General features: G+C 46.4%; 2 protein-coding genes across 5 annotated transcripts in view; one reads left to right on the top strand and one right to left on the bottom strand.

The window, feature by feature from the left end:
- HNRNPM (heterogeneous nuclear ribonucleoprotein M) overlaps nt 1-17,742 on the top strand; it is a 115,363-nt gene that overhangs the window by 6,366 nt on the left and 91,255 nt on the right. The window lies entirely within an intron of this gene.
- Nucleotides 1,050-17,010, bottom strand: CHAF1A (chromatin assembly factor 1 subunit A). 3 transcript variants are annotated; one of them, XM_075524575.1, is made up of 15 exons: nt 16,882-17,010; nt 16,049-16,099; nt 14,980-15,803; nt 12,307-12,363; nt 9,905-10,146; nt 9,255-9,315; nt 8,642-8,710; nt 7,995-8,218; nt 7,324-7,492; nt 7,036-7,116; nt 6,861-6,950; nt 6,367-6,628; nt 5,264-5,751; nt 2,876-2,969; nt 1,050-1,378 (listed from the first exon to the last, which is right to left on the bottom strand). In XM_075524575.1, the coding sequence occupies exons 2-15, from the start codon at nt 16,095-16,097 to the stop codon at nt 1,281-1,283; spliced, it is 2,808 nt and encodes a 935-aa protein (XP_075380690.1). In that variant the 5' UTR covers nt 16,098-16,099; nt 16,882-17,010; the 3' UTR covers nt 1,050-1,280. The 3 variants fall into 3 exon arrangements, with proteins under 3 accessions (XP_075380690.1, XP_075380687.1, XP_075380689.1); XM_075524572.1 differs by lacking the exon at nt 16,882-17,010 and adding an exon at nt 16,515-16,649; XM_075524574.1 differs by lacking the exons at nt 12,307-12,363; nt 16,882-17,010 and adding an exon at nt 16,515-16,649.

Here is a 17,742-nt window from a genome sequence, read left to right as displayed (position 1 = left end):
CCTCCACAGCTCCAGTAGCCATACACTAAGGTGGTCTTGCCCAGTAAGACACTTACAGGACTGCTCTGAATGGCTTTAAAAAAACAAGTTCTAGCAGTGACTGCTGGAGGTGTTTCCAAGAGCATGATGAAGCACCACTCTCCTCCCTTGGAGGAGGGATTAGGTGCTAGTACTAGGCTGGATTACCAATCAATTGAGCCTGGATATCAGGCTGGGCTTAGAACTCAGCTTTTCCTTTTGCTTCTGTGTGCACTATAACTCCTATTGGAGAGAATATATTTAGATAAAGTTATGCTTAGTCTGATTAAATGCAATATTTAAAGATTCAGTTCTGTTCAAAGTTATTTGAGTTGTGTTGCTCTTAGAGGTCTGAAACGCAGATGAGCTCCAGTCAGTGCTGGAGCTAGCACTGGTGTTACTGGTGCAGCTGTGGCATTACTCACCTTTTCACTTCATGGCACCTGCAGACAGAAGAGGGGACAGACCAGGAGACTGACAACAGGCAACAGCTATTTATGCTGCCCACTGGTGAGAGATTAAGCTTCAAACTACAGCCAGTATTTTAGGGAACTAATTCATCAACTCACAACCCATATAAAGTTAAAAGCCCCAGCAAGTTTGTTACATACGTAAACAAGTTTGATGCTAGTTCAGTCCTTTATACTGCAATCTTAAAGTTTTCCTGTGGGGTAGAGACCAGCTTTTACATATACAGCTTCTGTTGTAGCAATGTGTACAGGAGACAGATAATCCACCCCTGATACGTAATTAATACTGGCCTATCACAAAATAGGAGAAACAAGGTGCGTTTCTTTTTTTCTTTTCCAAAGGTAAAGCCCTGCTGCTGTTCTCTAGCAAGTAAGACCACAAACAGGATGATATAGATAGCATAAATTCAAATATAATTGTACATCATTTATACCCAAGGCCATGCTATACAACATTATGAACAGAGTAATTCCCCCCCAGTGGCATCACAATAAGCTTATTTCAAAATCCCTCCACTAGTTTTAGAGATAACTTAAGATACCTTCCATTACAAAGAAGTATCAAAATTTCAATAATGCTTTATTAAGGACAGATTAATATGCAGTATTTTTTAAGCTAAAAACTAGAACTAAAAATTTAAGCTTCCATCTGGTCTGAAGCAGAACAAAGTGCTGTCTTCTCTTTACAAGAAATATGGAATACTTTCAAGTATCTTGTTCAAAGATACGCAAGGTTTAAAATTTTCTAACTCATTCTACATACATACAGAGAAGTTAGTAGGCATTTAAGTCTCAAACTGTATTAGATGGGCTGACCATGCTGGTGTCCTGGTGAGCGGCTCTTGTGCCACTGGATTCTGAGGCTGTTTCAGTAACTGCCATTGGAGAATCTGCAAAATAGAAAATGTGTTGGTTTGGGGGTTTTTTGTTCGTTTGTTTTTTATGTATCCTCATTAATCTAGTAGAATTTGACTACTATATGCTTTATCTGTCTTAGCTTGTCTGCCCGTATCTGTTGCAAGTCTCCTTTTCAATACTATTTAAAAACTGGTTTTAATATTGGGTTAACATCGATCCAGAATAAAGTTACTTCAACCGTAAAATGGATCTTCAAAATCTTTTCAGTGCTTTAGACTCGGGCAGAGTTAAACAAATATAGCTGCACGTGTGTCAACAAAGCCCGAGGAAGGCAAGCTACTGAATAGCATCCCCGTCCTCAGAACAAGAGGTTACAAACCTGAAGCGAGGCTTTCATCTCACTGCAGTCTTGTAATAAGCAAAAGCAGCTTAAGATTAAATGCAAAGCTTCTTGTCAAACAGTTATATTGTCTGTTATGGAAGGCGAGAAGAGGAATGTAGCACCAGCTGAGATAGAAAGGAGAACCCAGATATGTCTAGAATGGGTCAAACACTATAGAATTTAAGGCTTCGGGAATATGCACGAGCCCTTATCAATTAGAGGAGCTGCCCAACACAAAAACCCCCACTTTCCTTAATTCAGGTTTTGCCAGTAGCATTGTGAAAGAGCTCTATTGTGAAAGCGGTAAGAAAGGGCTCGGAGGTTTTGAAAGCGGTTTAGAGGAGCTGAATGCACATCATGTGGTTGGTGTTAAGTCATTGATCTGTATGATCAAGTACATATAGTTAAAACCTCACTGAGATGAAAAGAGCCGCTCCACATCCTCATCCCACTGTTTCTGAATCCGCAGCCTGAAAGGATACACTATAGCAGTGAAGCTTTGAAAGTCCTTTTCCAAGGGATAACTGGGACACAAATATAAGCAACTGCTTAGATTCTAGAGCAAAGTGTTGATCAGAGCCCTCACCTGTCAAACATCTGAGAGCTTGGTGGTTATCTGATGTTATTTCCTTCAGAACAGACACTTCAGCCTGCACCTAAGACTTCAAGAAGGCAGCAGAGGGGAGTTACGGTCCAGACCTTGTCAGTCCTGGAAGGGCTCTGAACACAAGTATGCACGTGCCAGAGCCCAGCCCTGCTCAGCAGCATTTACTAACAGTTAGTGGATCTGCTGATACTGACCCCAATGTTCACTTTTCTTACCAGCAAAAAAAAAATGGTAACATTGGCAGCCAAATGCTAGTCACAAGCACTCTGCACTATTTAGTTGATTGGAGGGAGGAGGGAAGAAGAGGCAAGAGCAGGTTAGAGCAGACCATAAATAGCAAAGAAGCATCTAGAATAAAACATAAAAAGCAGAGAAGTACCTAGAATAAAACATCTAGAGAGAAGAGCACAAGGCTTAGGGAAAAAAGTGGCAGAAAAACTGCAACAGGTTTAGCCACTCGCTGTTCCCACTCTGTTGTACTCTCCCTTGTGGGAGCGAGTGAGAGTCTGCCAAGAGCCTGCTATCAATTTATCTTCCCACCTTTGCCTGGCCGTATATCCACAATCATGCAGTCATCATCTTCCTCATCTTCCTCCGTGTCAGCCTGAAATCCATCCATCTCCACAGCTTCAGCCTTAAGGAAAAAAAAAAAAAGGTACCAGCCGCCTGTCAGTAAGCTGACAGTGCTAACGTGCAAGACCAAGCACAGCCAGTGCTGTGAAGGACTGCCGTGGGCACTCCTCACGATTAGGACTCACAGCACAGTCTGATCAGTTGGGCATATTTGTAGGGAAGAAAAATAAGCAACCCCTGGCTTCAACAGACACTGACTTTTGATAAAAGGCCTCATCTGCAATGGCACGTACAGCAGGAAGCATGCCAAGCTTCTGCTCCAAGATGTTTCGCTATTACACAATGCAATGAACAGCCTACACGTCGAAAAGTCAGTTCAAACCTTAATTGATATCTGACTGAGTTTTGTTGGTTTTTTTGGAAGGGAAATCTCTCCCCCCTCTGCTCATTATTTTGGATGCTTTCTTCCTTCTGAAGATGGAAAATGACATTTGCTTGTCAAGTTTGAAGCATGTTCTCCCCCCATTTTCTCCTCATCTTTGCCAATGAGCTTTTCTTCAGGGAGGGGTGACAGTTCTTCCCTCGGTGACCCTATTTTCTGCCATGGGAGCAGCACAAACTAACCATTTTGAATCAAAAAAATGAATACAAGGAATGATAGAAACTGAAGTTGCCCAGCACTGAACAGCTACAAGTGGTTTTGGTGTCATCCCCCCCCCAACTGGAACTGTGGAATGAAAATCTCAGACCTAGAATGTGGTCCACACCCCCTACAAGCTATTCCAAAAGAAAATAAATTAAATTTACATCTTCCATTAAAGTCACAGTTCTCAGATTAAGTATTCCCCTCCTACACATGTGCAGGTACTGCCCACTTCAATACCAAGTTCTTCTCTCTCCACAGTTTATGTAAGAGCACCTTTACTTACACGAGTCTTGGCGTGAGCTTCATGGCAGAGCAACACGTGCCAGGGATAGAGAACCTGGCAGCCTTGACCTACCGATCGTTCCTAGGCCCTGCCCAAGCTCCAGCCTCGCTTGACAGGAAGGATGGGATCTCAATACCTGAGCAGTGCTGATTTAGACGTCAGGCATGAAAGGCTTTCAGGACTCTGACACCTTTGCTCTGAGCTGCATGGCACCACACCTCACAAGGGCAGCTTTAAGATGCTTTCGAGAGCTTTGAAGAGTTCAGGCTGGTGATGTAATTCTACTAAAAGGCTTTGTTTCACTATTTCTGCTCAAGCAGTCGGTTATAAGCAGAATTTCCAGTGGGTGCCAAGCAGAGATGTTTATCTCTGCCTTTATTTAGTGTACAAGAAAAAACCCAAGCAGATGGAGTTTGGGGGCTGAACAGCTTCTCACAAGTCTCCGATCCCTATCAATACTTGAATGCAGAGCTTTTTCAGTAGAAAAGCCAAAGAAGCCAAGAATAAAGTGGGAAGGAAAAGCATAAAAAGCCTTGTCTGTGGCTTCCTTCCTCACCCCCTTGTCCACAGAGGATGAGGAATAAATCCACTGGCAGTGCAAACCTGTCCTACCTGTAGGTTTGGAGGCAAACAGTTGATAACACCAAGCTTCAGGACCTAAAACCTTACTGTCTTAAATGCACGACAGCTTCACACAACTAGAGCACCGATCACAGACTTTTCAGTCATCCTTTTGGATGATTAAGCTCTTAATACTACCTGTGGTTACCCTGAAAAGCAGAAGCGAACAACAGGAAGACCACAACAAAGCTCAGAGCTGGAGTAGCAACTACTCCAAATCCATCTCATTTTGTTCCTATGAATTACCTTTTTTTTTTTTTTTCCAAGCCAGCTCTTGAAATTCAGCTTTATGTATGACAGCATAAGCCGGAGACTTTACAGACTATTACGGGTTGAGTTGCAGCACTTACGAACCACATTTAATCAGTACACATGCAACTGATGTAAGTCACCAGCTCAGGCTATACATCTGGCAGCCATACACACACATAAAAACCTGCATACAAATTATATACAGCTGTAAAACCAAGGCCAAGCAGACACTCAGAAACTATTCACAGCTTGGATGCAATCACTGCCAAATAGCAGAAAATGGAAGAACAGCAGGAGAGCAACATTTCAAATGGAACAGACAGTCCAAGCTGGAGAGACACAAAAGAAACCCATCTCTTTAGAGTCACATAATTTCACTCCTTTCCCCACAAAAAGGGTCTTTTTGTACGAAGATCTGTAGCTTAATATTTTGACTCTGCTCGTGGCAGATCTAGGCCAATCTGGAGGCATGCGAGAACGTGTGCCTACTGAAGACGCACGCCTACATTCCTGTCGTTCTTTACTGGGGAAGAGCACCACGAAAGGAACTCACCTGTTCAGCATCCCGAGGCCTTTTCATGAATTTAGTGATGGACATGCTTCCGGTGGACTTCCTCTTTACCGACATGGGGGTGGTCTGCAGGACAGCCACGCCTGGCACGCTGCCACCCTCCTCCTTCCCTGAAGAAGGGACTTGCGTGACGTAGTTCCATTGACAAGGGACAGGGAGATGCTCTTGATCAAAACTCTTCAGCACCTCCGAGTGGACGTACCAGCACATCCTATATTCAGGTCTTTTCTCGTACACAGAGTTCTCAGAAATGATTCGCTTTAGCCTGGCTTTGGAAGGGACACCGCTGTCCTCGCCAACAGGCGTCTGCGGCCGGGAGGTGTGGGGGCTCGCAGGGCTTGTGTCACTACAGTCGGCGGCTGCAGTCACATCACTGAACAGTCCTTGCCGGCAGCACTCCTGGAATTCCTGGATGATCACTTTGCTCCCGTTCACGTTGCCATGCAGCAGCGGCAGAAGCTGGCCGAGGACTGCAGAGAAAAAAAGATGCACAAAGGCTGTGGGGAAGAACTGTTTAAAGGTTGAGAAAAACCAGGCTGACATAACCTATCAATACACATGCTCCACAAAGACGACAAATAAGCTGAGATCAATTTTAGATATGAGATTGTAACAGGAGCTAAATTTGATGTAGAAAAGTCACCCCCAATAATAATGACACCCTGAAGTGAAAGCTTCAGCCCCTGTTCTAGGCTTTGTGTGCATTCACATCCTTGTGCTATCAGGTACAGGAGATACTCAGTACTGAAGCCTGTCACACAAACTAAATCCTCTCCCCCTGAACAATAAACCTGTCAATGGGCTCGAGCGCTTCCAGTAAGCAGTCCTAAATCTCAGTCTACTGAAGTCTTGTTGGCTTTATTTCCTAGATTATCTAGAGCAAGAGTTTTTGGAGAGTGTAACTAAGGCCATACCAGAGACAATGCTGGAAAACTCCTTTCCAAGAACTCAACATAGAGATTCCTTGGATTTCAGACTTGTCATAAACAGGTCATTCCGAATTTGACACTCAATACAAAAATCAATTCTCTCCAAAGCAGAGTACAACAGTGCGAAGTACAACTATTTAGCCCTTTAGGTCTTACTTTGCTGATCCTTTGCTCTTTTTTTGCTACATTTCTGTATCTGCTGTTCTTCCTCTGCAACAGGTGAATCCAGGATACACACTGTGAACTGCTGGAGAACCTTTAGGTCTGCATTTGTGCCGCTGTCATTTTCTGCACTTTCCCAGACGCAGCCAATTTTCACGGGCTGTAGAACATGGAACCTCTTCCCCTTGGCCATCAGTTCATCCCACTCCTTTGCTTTCAGCTTTTGACGAACCTTCTGATTCTCTGGATCGCACTCCTAAAGCCACAGGTGAGAAAGAACTCGATACATCCATTCCAGGAAAAACAAAAGCTTTTTAAACTCAGCTTTTTACCATGTTCCCTGAGCTACAGAAGTCTGCTGCTGAACCAAGCAGATCTGAGATGAGTTACATCACTGCCAAGACTACGCGCTTTCTTCCTCTGCCAATATTTATCACACGATTCATTGGAAACACGGATGGAAATCCAGTGACACCCAGTTCACTTACTTCCGTCACTCCTTCATCTTCAGATAGGTACCCATGGGGTACAAAAAACCCATCGTCGTCATCTTCATCCTCTCCCTCCTCTTCATCATCCTAAAAATAAACTCTGCTTATTAGAAATTACACTGACAAGTGCAATTGGTTCAGAAAGCTATTTTTCAGCATGTGGAATCCTTACCCCTTCGCTATGGGAGAGACTTTCTCCAGGTTCCTCCTCTTCCCATTCTTCATCACTATCCACTTCGTAGTCCAGTAGTTTCTAGAAGAAATGCCAACATGCCATTTCTGTAAATAATTTGAGAGCACGATGCCAGGCCCCATTCAGGGTCTCAAAACTCAGTAGCGAGAGGGAACATGCAAGTGGATCAGAAATGCCAGAGAACAGGTGAACTTGGCCAACCACGTATTCACTTCAAGAGCACAAAGAAAGAAAAGAATCCAACTACACTGCCTGTGAGGTGCTTACACTGTCCTTTGACCAAGGATTCCTGGGACGGATCATGGTGGTTTTCTTGTTCCATGTGCCCCAGTATGCAGGACGGTGATTCTCACAAAACTGCAGAAGTTTCATTCTACCAAATTTCCCCCTTTCAGGAACAGCATCTGTTTTGCAGTTATCCACTACCACCACGTCACTGTTAAAACAAGAGACCATCCTCAGTACTTACAGAGCACTCCCCTGCTGCTCAGGAAAACATCTTACAGAAAACTTTGGTTCAGCCACAATACCAGCCCAGAGCTTAAGTTCATTAGAACAGGCACTCCCAATACGCTTGCAAGGTCCAGACAAGCCACCTCCCTCCTTATCAGCACCTCTGTTTTAGCTATCGGTATGTTTACTTTTTAAAACTACCAAAGATGAATACCACTAAGGGCCAGCAGCGTCCAGTGCTGAAAGGCAGCTGCCTGAAGCGCAAGATTTCGTGGGGGGAAGGATTTGAGAAGCATTGTATGGAACGAAGGAAATCTACAGCATAATGTACTGCTCCCCCTGGAAACAATTCTCATAGAAAATGAGTATTCAAAGAAAAGCTCCATCGTTCCATCATCTGCTATATTAGAATAAGACTACCTCAAAACCATTCTGCAGTTTGTTATATAAAAAAACTGAAGACGACCCCCAAAACACAGACTAACCTGTTTACTATGTCGGCACTGTTATTGACAAAAGTAGGTCCAGTTTTACGTGGTTTACGACACTTTAGATCCCTCAAGAAAGAGGCTTCACTATTCTGTGCATGCAGGAGTTTATCCAGCTGTTCTAAGTAGTCTGGATCCAGGGCAATACGACAGAGGGGAGCTAAGACCATGTTCTCTTTAATTTCAAAAGGAGCAAACTTTCCACAAGAGCCAGCAAGAATCTGAAATATTAAGTGAGGATCGTTAGGGTCTGAACACCTGAGAAACTGCAGTACCAACACATTTAAGACATACAACAAACCTCAATACCAGGTACCGATGTTCGAGTGAAGATTTAGGTTAAGCCCTTCCTATCTGAGACTCCAGGAGATCTTCTCAAGGGAATCTAGGTCTTTACAGCCAACACAGCAGAAGACAGAGCTGAGATTTTTACTTAAAGCAACTACAGACTTCTTTTGTAGTCTCTGCTCTGGCCACAGACTTTTTTTAAAATCCTTTACACTTTTGAAATTAGGAAGTAAGAAATACTAATAATGCTTTGTCCACCTAAGAAGCTCTAAAGGACAGATCAGAAGGAAATCAGTGTCTTCATTAGAACACAACTAATGAAAGACCAACAAAACACGGGAATAGCAATATCTCACCTTCGGTGCCTGTGGAGTCTTTGGTTTCTGGAAGAACCTCGTAATTTCTGCTTTCTGTGCATTAATACGCTGAAATCAGAATCAAAATTCAAGTTAGAAGCACAAAGATGCGACAAGGCCTTATAATTCAAGGTGAGCTCATGCATCATCCAACTTCAAATCTAGCAAGGTATAAAGCAAAGTTCAGTTATCTACCAGCTCCTGTAACTCAACAAAAAATTGTCTTCCCTAACACACCTATGTGGATTCCAGTGTCATTGCTAGGACAAAGGATAGAGTTCACTCAAGGGCATTGAAAAAACAAATGCAGAAAAGTCTTTAACAGGTAAAAGCAAAGACACCAACACGTACGAAAGTCACAGACAAGAAACCTGCACAATATAGCACCACCGGATCAGATTGGACAGGCTGCATCCCAAATGGACACACTCACTCCCAAGTGGCATGACCTTGAGAGGGGCATGAAGGCAGGGTACGCTGCCTGGAGAACCGCAGTAGCTGCGGAAGCCCCGCTCTGAATGGCTCAGCAGCCGTCGGCAGGGTGCCAGGGAGCCCATTAACATCATTTCACCGTAGCAGTAGAATTTAGAGACAAGCTAGAGAAAGCATTTACCTTTTCCTCCTCTCTTAACCGTTTCTCCTCTTCTTTCTTTCTCTTCTCCTCGAGTTTTGCCCTTTAATATAAAGTCCATGTTAATTGTTGCAAATCATGAAGTGTTTATTTGCACTGAGGAAGAGCTGAGAAGCCCCAAACCTTGACTAAGACCCTATCATGCTAAGCAAGAAGATAATTCAGTTAAGGACCATACTTGGTTAAGCCTACAGAAGACTCTTAACTCCTCCTAGAGCAAATATTGTTTTAGCCACAAAGTAGCTAGGCTGCTTCAATTTTCCCTCAATACCAGGAAAGGGTGTTTATGGTATTATGGAGTTACAAGCAACTTCCTCAACAGACAGGGCACCAGTGCCAGCAAATTGCAAAAGTACAAGCAAGACTAGTCATGAAGGGAAAACTCAGTGGAGCATGACAGCTCTTTTCAGCCGTTTCAAATCACAAGCCCAGGTCAGCCTGCAAGCAAAAAGTACTGCTGAGACTCGGGTCTGGTGTACACAGTCTTTCAAGCATTTAAAATATATGCTGTGACAGAGGCAGGGGCTGTTTGACCAGTATAGCCTCTAGAAGGGACGGTTAAGGTGGGTATGGAAGGGTGCTCACATCATTACACATTACTCCCCAGGACCTGCAGAAACCAAGCCACTTACTCTAAAGCTTCCTGCCTCTCCTTGCGTTTCTCCTCCTTCACTCTCAGCTTCTCAGCTTTTTCCTTTTCTTCTTTTTCTTTCTTTTCTCTCCTTTCTTTCTCTTTCAACTCTTTCTCCTCTTCTTTCTTCTTCTTCGCCTCCTCCTTGGCTCGCTCTTTTGCAGCTTTTGCTTCTTCTTTCAGCCTTCCCTTTTCTTCCCTTTCTGCTTGCAGCTTCTGCAGCTTGTCTGCACGCTCCTGATCCTGGTTCACAAACAAGCCATTAAGCACATTGTCTTTTTGTACGCAGTAATACCTGCTGGCATAAAAACCTGAGTAAAATAAGGACTTTATTTCTTCAGCTGAGAACCTGGAGCAGATTCTTGCACCCACCCAGTGCTTGACCTGCAGCATCGTTTCTAGCTATCCCAGGACACAAGGTTACTAACCGCAGCTACCTGTTGCCTCAGTCAGCTGAGCTACCTTGTACTGCCTCTCTGAAGGCATTAATTGTTCTTTTCTCCTAACAAATGGAGGCGTTTCCATTTTCTAAGCATCAAGGAAAGCTTTGTATTCTACTTGCTTTATATTTGAGTCATCTTCATTACCAATGTAGCATTATGGAAAATTATATGGGAATTTAAAAAAAAAAAAATTTTTAATTTAATAGAAGATTTCGGATTGTTTCCAAAATACTTTCTTTGGAAATACACACCTCATGAGCTAAGCTTTCATCCTTTTATATCAATGTAGGGCTACCAGGGTATAAGTTTGAAAAGTGAATTTGATCCGACATTGCATTATAAACCCAGAAGGATTTTCTGATGATGTTTTTCACTATGTCAGGCAGTAACGAGAGTCTCCAAACTATGGATTGTGCACCTGCTTTTTAAGACCTGAAGCTCACAAAAAAATTGTCACTTGTGTTAGTCCATGTTAGATAATCAGACAACACCAGGCGCTCTAAGCTTATTTAAGGGGCACTATGGGAACAATGGGGAGAAAGATTACATTGAAGGCGTTGCTGTTCACAGTATTTCCTCCCAAGGCAACCGAAATTCTCATTATGGGTCTACTGACACATAGAGGAGAATGCGGAACGCTTACTAAAAAATGACAAATTCAAGAAAGATAGCTTCCCTACGCTGTAGGCATCGGTGACTTCACCAGGAAAGCAGGGTATGTCTGTGCTCAGACACACAAATATCCTCACTGTGTATTTTCAGTTTTGTTTTATTTATTTCACATCTCTTCTTGGCAACATCAAGACTTACTGAAGAGTGTCACAATGTACAAATAACTGCAGAAGGCAACCAACACACAAAATGGTGCCAATGGTAAAAAAAAACCAATATTGTCAGAACCAAGTCATGGTAATCAGTGAAAGTCTACTGGGTAGTTTGGAAAATGGTGTGAAGTTAACAGCAAGATTGGCGGGTCTATTTAATTTTTAGCATAATAAGGCTTCCATTCTCATCTCTCCCTCACATTACTGCTATCTTTAACATACATATAGAATGGAAGAACACAACAGATTGGACTGCTATATGGGGCACTGTAAAAAGCAAGCATCTCAGGAGCAGGCTCAACCACATATAGCTTATATAAAACACACAACAGTCCCCTACCAACTTTATAAACTAGTTACTAAGAAACACAATGAGAATTCATAAGCACAGGCCTTCCCAACTGCAGTTAAAATAACACCCAGTTTTCCAGCAGGCAAAGCCCACTCATACAGCACTGACTGTTCGAGAGCTCCATGTGATCCATCAGCCTCTTTTATATTTAGCATTTTATGACTGAAAGCAGAATGGACAGCAAAATTATCGCACCGCCGTTTTGTTATGGAACAGACTTTGCCGACTAGCTGCATTCAAGCAAAGAGAGACCGGAGCTTGAGCGCTTCCAGCAACATCCAACGGGTTCTTCAGGAAGCCATAAACATAGTGGCCCATTTGCCTCACTTATTAATGAAGGACAGACCCTACATTTTGTGGCTTAAAAGGGGGAAGGGTGAGAACGACGAAGCAGGAACCAGCCTTAAATAGAAGGCTCTTGAAGATTTCACTTGTATCTGTCCACTTAGCAGGCTGCACCTACCCTCTCAGGAAGGGTTTGAAAAAAAAATTCTCGAAAGCATTTTGACAAGCAGTCAGCAACATTTACAGTTTCTTAATCTCTTACCAAAGTGCACAGAAATGCAGTGCAGGCCACCCACACTTCATTACGTATGCATTAAGAAGCTTTGGAACAAGCCAAGTACTTTAACTGCATGCATTAAGATTCTTCCATATTCATCAGTGAGGAAAACCAGGAAAAGAGATGTTCTAAATGGACTAAGATGAAACGCAAAGGGCTTTGCTTACTATTCAATGCAAAAGCACAGCAGGTTAACTTTCTATGTCAGTGAAAATGCCTTACTCTTTGCAATCTCAGCTTCTCCTTCTCTGCCGAACTTTTGTGGAATTTCTGAGATACCTGGAATTACAAAATGCAAGTTTTAGAGATCTACATCATTCCCTTTCCATGAGGCACTAGAACTCTTACTAAAAGAAGAGCGAGCTTCGTCTGAATTATATTAACGTTGTTCTTGCAGATGAGTATATTCAGCAACTTAAGTATTCCTTCAGTATAGGATATAAGAATACAGTTCAAGCATATCTAATCTCCCCGATTTCCATTTAAGCCTGAATACATCTAAATGCTTCAGTTTACATTAAGTCCTCGTGTTACTAAGTTTTGCATAAACAAATCCCTCTCGTCTACTCAGTTCTAAAGTATCATTTGCAAGGGAATATCATGTGCAGAAAAACAAACAGAAGCTAGAGCTGCTCCAAATCACAGCAGCACAACAGAGGACATTTAATTATAGCAAAGTCACTTCCCTCGAGTTGAAATTTTTTTTTGCATCCTGCCACTTACTCTTGCTATGGTATTTAGATACAATTTCCTGCATACAAGGACTGTTATCCGTATCTTAACACTGTTTCTTCTTGTAATCATAGCCCTCTTGCTCTTCCACTAGTATCAGCGCATCAACCCTAAGTTCCCAACAGGTCACGCTTCTCGTTTCTCTTAAAGCTGTTACTTATAGGGGAAAAAAAGGTATTTTATGTTTAAGAGCATCATTCATAGACTGGTCAAAGGCTTAATTCGTCAATATTTCAGCATACTACGGCTCAGTTTCTTGTATCTCACTCTTCCTTCTCCCGCCATTCGCAGTGTGAGGTACCACGTTCATCCCTGTGATTAATAGACTAACACAGACCAACTGCTCTATTTTCTGTACTCACAGACATTTAGTTTACACAGTGCAAAGCTGTATCAGGAGATTCTGTATTTATCTGACACAAAATAAGAGTTCTTTCAATTGGGAGCTTTAGTTTATCAGAGCTGTTTCCACCTAGGAAAACAAACATGCCAGGACAGACAACAGTACACGTCGAGGTGCAGACTTCCCATTTTGGCAAGCAGCACGTGAGCTGTTCCTACCTTACTTCACGCCACAGGAAACCAATAACTCGTTTGTGTTATCATATTACATCAGGAGTCGAGTATTTTTTTTTGTTTGCTCTGCTACACCGGAAATACTTCATGCCTGCTTGAGTTTACGTATTTATTTTAGAGGTGAAAGATTGCAAGTTTTAACAGTATAAAAATTGATCATTTTCCTTGATAAGCACGTAGTAGAAGACATGGAAGACCTGTCACAACGTGAGCTCCAAGCCCCAGCTAACTCATCCATACCTCTTCCAGGCCAGTGAGGTTTTTCCTCACCTGTGGGACCGTCTCTCCTTAAACCTCAGGGGGATAGTTGGTGAAAATCTTTCTTAAAAGGCTCAAGATGGCGTAAGCAGGAAGGTTACCAGCCGCTCCACCCCTTCACCCTCATCTACCTGAGCCACAGTCTCAATCCTCCACCTCTGGCAGCACAACATGGACCCACCCCTCAATACCTTCCTCATTTTCCCCTCTAATAATGTAGTTGAGCAAACAAATGCACCAGTCAGATAGTCCAGCCTAAGCGTAGGCGAGGCTTAGCTACAGTGCCCAAGCACATTCGCCACAACTGTTCTGCTTCACAGGTTTCACCATGGGCGACTGCGTCCCCCCAAAGAAACCTTCACTTTACACCTCCACTCATCTGTTCCCAAAAATGGTTGAGCAGTGAACAGGCATTTGAACCACGTGAATGTTTCAGCCACCTGCACAGAGGCTGTTGTCCTTCGAAGCTTCCCCTTCAATACGGCACCAAAAATCACAACGTTTTAGGGTCTCTCGCTGGAGCGGAGGTATTAAACTGGAACCAAGATCACAACCGACCTGCTCATACAGAGCTAATTCGAGGTGGTCCCTCCTGCGCTCCAGCCTTCGCTGCCCAGCAGCATCGCACATCCCCAGGAGCGCTGTACGTGCGGTGACTTTTCCCCGAAGCAGCTCCCCGTACCCGTAACAAGACGGCTGAGAGCACAAGCTCTGTCCGCTCAGTTCAGAGAGACAGAGGCTCGTCTGACTCGTTCTCCATCCTTCGCATACAGATCTGCAGTTCCACTGATGCACTGTAGTTTCAACTTAAAACGTTTCCTATGCCACAGCTGCAGAAATTCAGAGATTGAAAAGCACCTGCACTGACAGGTACTGGGGTAGCGTCCTCTCACAGTAATTACAGCAGCTTCATCAAGGATAGAATAAAGGTTGTAAAACATCACCCAATGGACAAAACTGCTTTTGAACACTGTCCTTATCCCAATTACCAAAACGCTAAGTCCCAGGGCATGCACTTCATGAGCAGTTCACAAAAAAAAAAAAATTAAAATGAACCTGTAACAGAGTTTAAAGTTACATACACACAATGCAAATATGCCAGCAGCTCAAAAACAGGCAAGGTTTAAATCCTTTAGCTACAGGACTTAAAGGAAGATTCAAAAGGGCAATAATTCAGTTACGTTATTCTTAAATCAACACCACGTTCCATACACTTCTCACGATCTTTGCGAATATCCTATTCATCCTTTTCACTACAAGCACAGGAAACCATACAACCTATCTGCAACGCAACAGCTGTTAAAAAAAACCCCAAGAAAAGAGACCAACCTTCCTAACAGGCGTGGAGGCAGCTAAAGGACTAGTATTTCTCTTGGTTTCTGCAGCAGGCTGCGTCTCAGGTGAGCTTACAGAGCGAGAGCTCAGCGAGGAGTTGGTAAGCCCAGAGTCTCCTTCGTGAGACGACTCCATGGTCTCATTTTCCGACGTGACGCTTCCATCCAGAGAAGCGACTTGGGGAGATTTTGCAGTCATAATATCCTCCAGGAGCACTACAGGCATCTTCCCCTCAAAGATGACATGCTTCAGTTCGCTCTGGTTTACTTTCGTGTTTTCCACGTTGTTACACTCTGTTAACCCAGAACGCGACTGGATCCCATCTACCAAATCTTCATCTTTATTCGCTACACCTTCACACCGCGCATCAGTCTCCATCGAATCATCCGTTTGGCCGCTCTGAGCAGAATTCAGGCAACTCAACTGGTTTATCTCTTTTCCTAATGTGCCGTTAGTTATAGCTACGGATGAAGATGCTTTTGACTCAAAATTGACGTGGTCTATGTCATCGCTTAGTCTATGGCTAGAGCCCTTTGTCAGGTCAATAACAATTACAGTTTCGTTTGTGTTATCTTTTGTGTTTTTCTGTATAAAATGGTCTAACGGACCCTTTCCGTTAACGAGTTTTGGAGAAAAATTCACATCTGAATCCAGCTGGCAGTCATTTTCCACGTTGTCCAGGGACGCATGCGATGTATCTAGGGAGGAATCCTTACTTGGACCAAAACCACTTTGCGAGCCCTTTACTTTTTTGACTTCTGAGTCTGCATCGTATTTTTCCTTTGGTACAGGATTCAAGCGCTTGAATGGCAACCGAGCTGAAACAACAGCATTTTATTATTTTAGTCACATCATACAAATCAACGGGGTGGAGGGGGGGTCAAAGGGAGGGAATCAAATAACAAGTTATTTTATTAGTTCTTAAGTACAAGAATTGAAACGGATTAGCCAGTCGGGGCCGGTTTATTACTGCAAAGCCAATATATTTCACAAAATCAGGTCTGACACCTTCTTAGCGCGCTAAAGCCACACCGGGTGACAGACGCTCTCTCTGCAGCCTCACCTTGTACGAGCTTCCGCGGAGGAACGGCCGCTTTGTCTCTGCACTCCATGGCTGTGAGGGAAAAACATAAGAAATAAACACCCGTGAGACGTTCCCGGTGAGCTACCTGCTTCCCCGAGACAGTCGAGCCGCGGCAGCGACCGACAGCTCTCCCCAGGGCGGAGCGCGGGCACGGCGAGGCCGGACAAAGGGCGAGCCCCGCCGGCACCCCTCAGGCTGAGGGGAGCTCCGCACCCGCCGGGCCCCAGGCCGCCGGACACCGGGCCCCCCGCCGGGGCCAGGCCGAGGGAAGAAGACGTCGGGCAGGAAGGCGGCGGCGGGGCGGGCCCGGGCCTGGTTCCAGGGCGCGGCGGCGGCTGCCGGGCCTCTCTTTGTTACCCCGGGAAGGCCCCGCGCACCCCGCGGCCCAACCGCCGCCGGAAACACACCTCGCCCCGGCCCCGCCGCGCCCCCAGGTCGGCCCTACCTGCCACGGCGGGCGCCGCGGCTCCCGCCGCTCCTCCGGCGGCGGCGGCCGACCCGTCCCGGCCCGTCCGGTCCCGCCCCGGGGGCTCCCGCTCGTATTTGGCGGGAGCCGGGGCGACCCCGCGCCTCGCCGCGCTGATAGGCGGAGCGCGCCCCACGTGACCTGCCCTTCCGCCCGCTCCGCCCCCCTCCCGCCCGCGTCTCGCGAGGAGGGTGGGAGGGAGGCTCGGCGCCCGGCCTCGCCGCGGCCTTCCGATTGGCTAGTGCGACGGCCGTCGCTGACTGGCGGCGGCGGCTGTCAGTCTGCCCGCTGAAGGCTCTGATTGGATAGCTGGGCGAGGGCCGAGGGGGTGCCGCTGGGTCCTTACGCCTGCGCTCGAGGCTTGCCTGCTCGCCGGGCGGGAGCCGGGGCAGCGGCGGTGCGGCCCCGGGGCCGGCTCCGGAGAGGTCGGGGCAGCCTTTCCGCAGCACCGGGCAGAGGGGCGGAGCCGCCCGCCGCGCTGCGCCACCGAAGGGCCCGAGCCAGGGCGCGAAATGGCGGCAGCACCGCCGGCCAATGAGCGACCGCCGCTGCGGCGCGCCGGCGCAGAGGACTGCCGCGAGGCATTCTGGGAGTCGTAGTTCGGCGGCGGCGCGAGGCCCGCTGGGAGTGGTAGTCTCCCCTATTTCCTCCCCGGTGCTACGGCAGGTGCCGGGGGGGGGCACTGGCTGTTCCCCCCCCGCGGCCGCCCCACGTCCTTTCCCGGCCGGGCCTGGCTGTCCCCGTGCCCCACACGCTGTCTCCTCCCTGCAGCCCTGGCTCAGGCGGTGCTGGGCCCCTCAGCCCGGCAGGGGTGGGGGCCGGGCCCTCCTGGGCTGTGGGTCCCCAGCTCTGCCCGCGGCGCGGCTGCGGCCTCTCCCCTTGCCCCTCGCCTCTCCTCAGGGACGGAGTTCCCCCGGGTTTGGCGCTTTGCCCCCACCCCGGAGGTCTCCGAGGACCGGCTGTCTCTGCACAGGCGGGGGGGTACCCGTTTCCTGTGGAAAGTTACGTTGCACCGCGGTGCAGAGCCGCCAACGGCGCTTTTCACCCGCGCGCAGACACCGAGCGGGCTCCTGGCGCTCACACGCAGCCGGGGCACCGGCGCCTTCGCGAGGGGCCGCTGGCACCGCACAGCCAGGGCGGCCGGCGACCAGGGCAAGCGCTGGCGGTGCGCGGCAGCCCTGCGGGCCCGCTCCCGAGCGCGACTGTC

The sequence above is a fragment of the Mycteria americana genome, chromosome 24, assembly GCF_035582795.1.
Source record: "Mycteria americana isolate JAX WOST 10 ecotype Jacksonville Zoo and Gardens chromosome 24, USCA_MyAme_1.0, whole genome shotgun sequence".
NCBI classification, from domain to species: Eukaryota; Metazoa; Chordata; class Aves; order Ciconiiformes; family Ciconiidae; genus Mycteria; species Mycteria americana.
Note: the sequence above shows the minus strand (reverse complement) of the source record. Positions and strands in the feature narration are given on the sequence as shown.

Coding starts and splice junctions, on each gene's coding strand:
- CHAF1A (XM_075524575.1), bottom strand. CDS start 16,097: ATGGAGTGCAGAGACAAAGCGGCCGTTCCTCCGCGGAAGCTCGTACAA. Junction 9,316..9,904: donor GAGAGGCAGGAAGCTTTAGA/GTAAGTGGCTTG, acceptor TTTATATTAAAG/GGCAAAACTCGAGGAGAAGA. Junction 8,711..9,254: donor GGTTAAGAGAGGAGGAAAAG/GTAAATGCTTTC, acceptor TTCTGATTTCAG/CGTATTAATGCACAGAAAGC.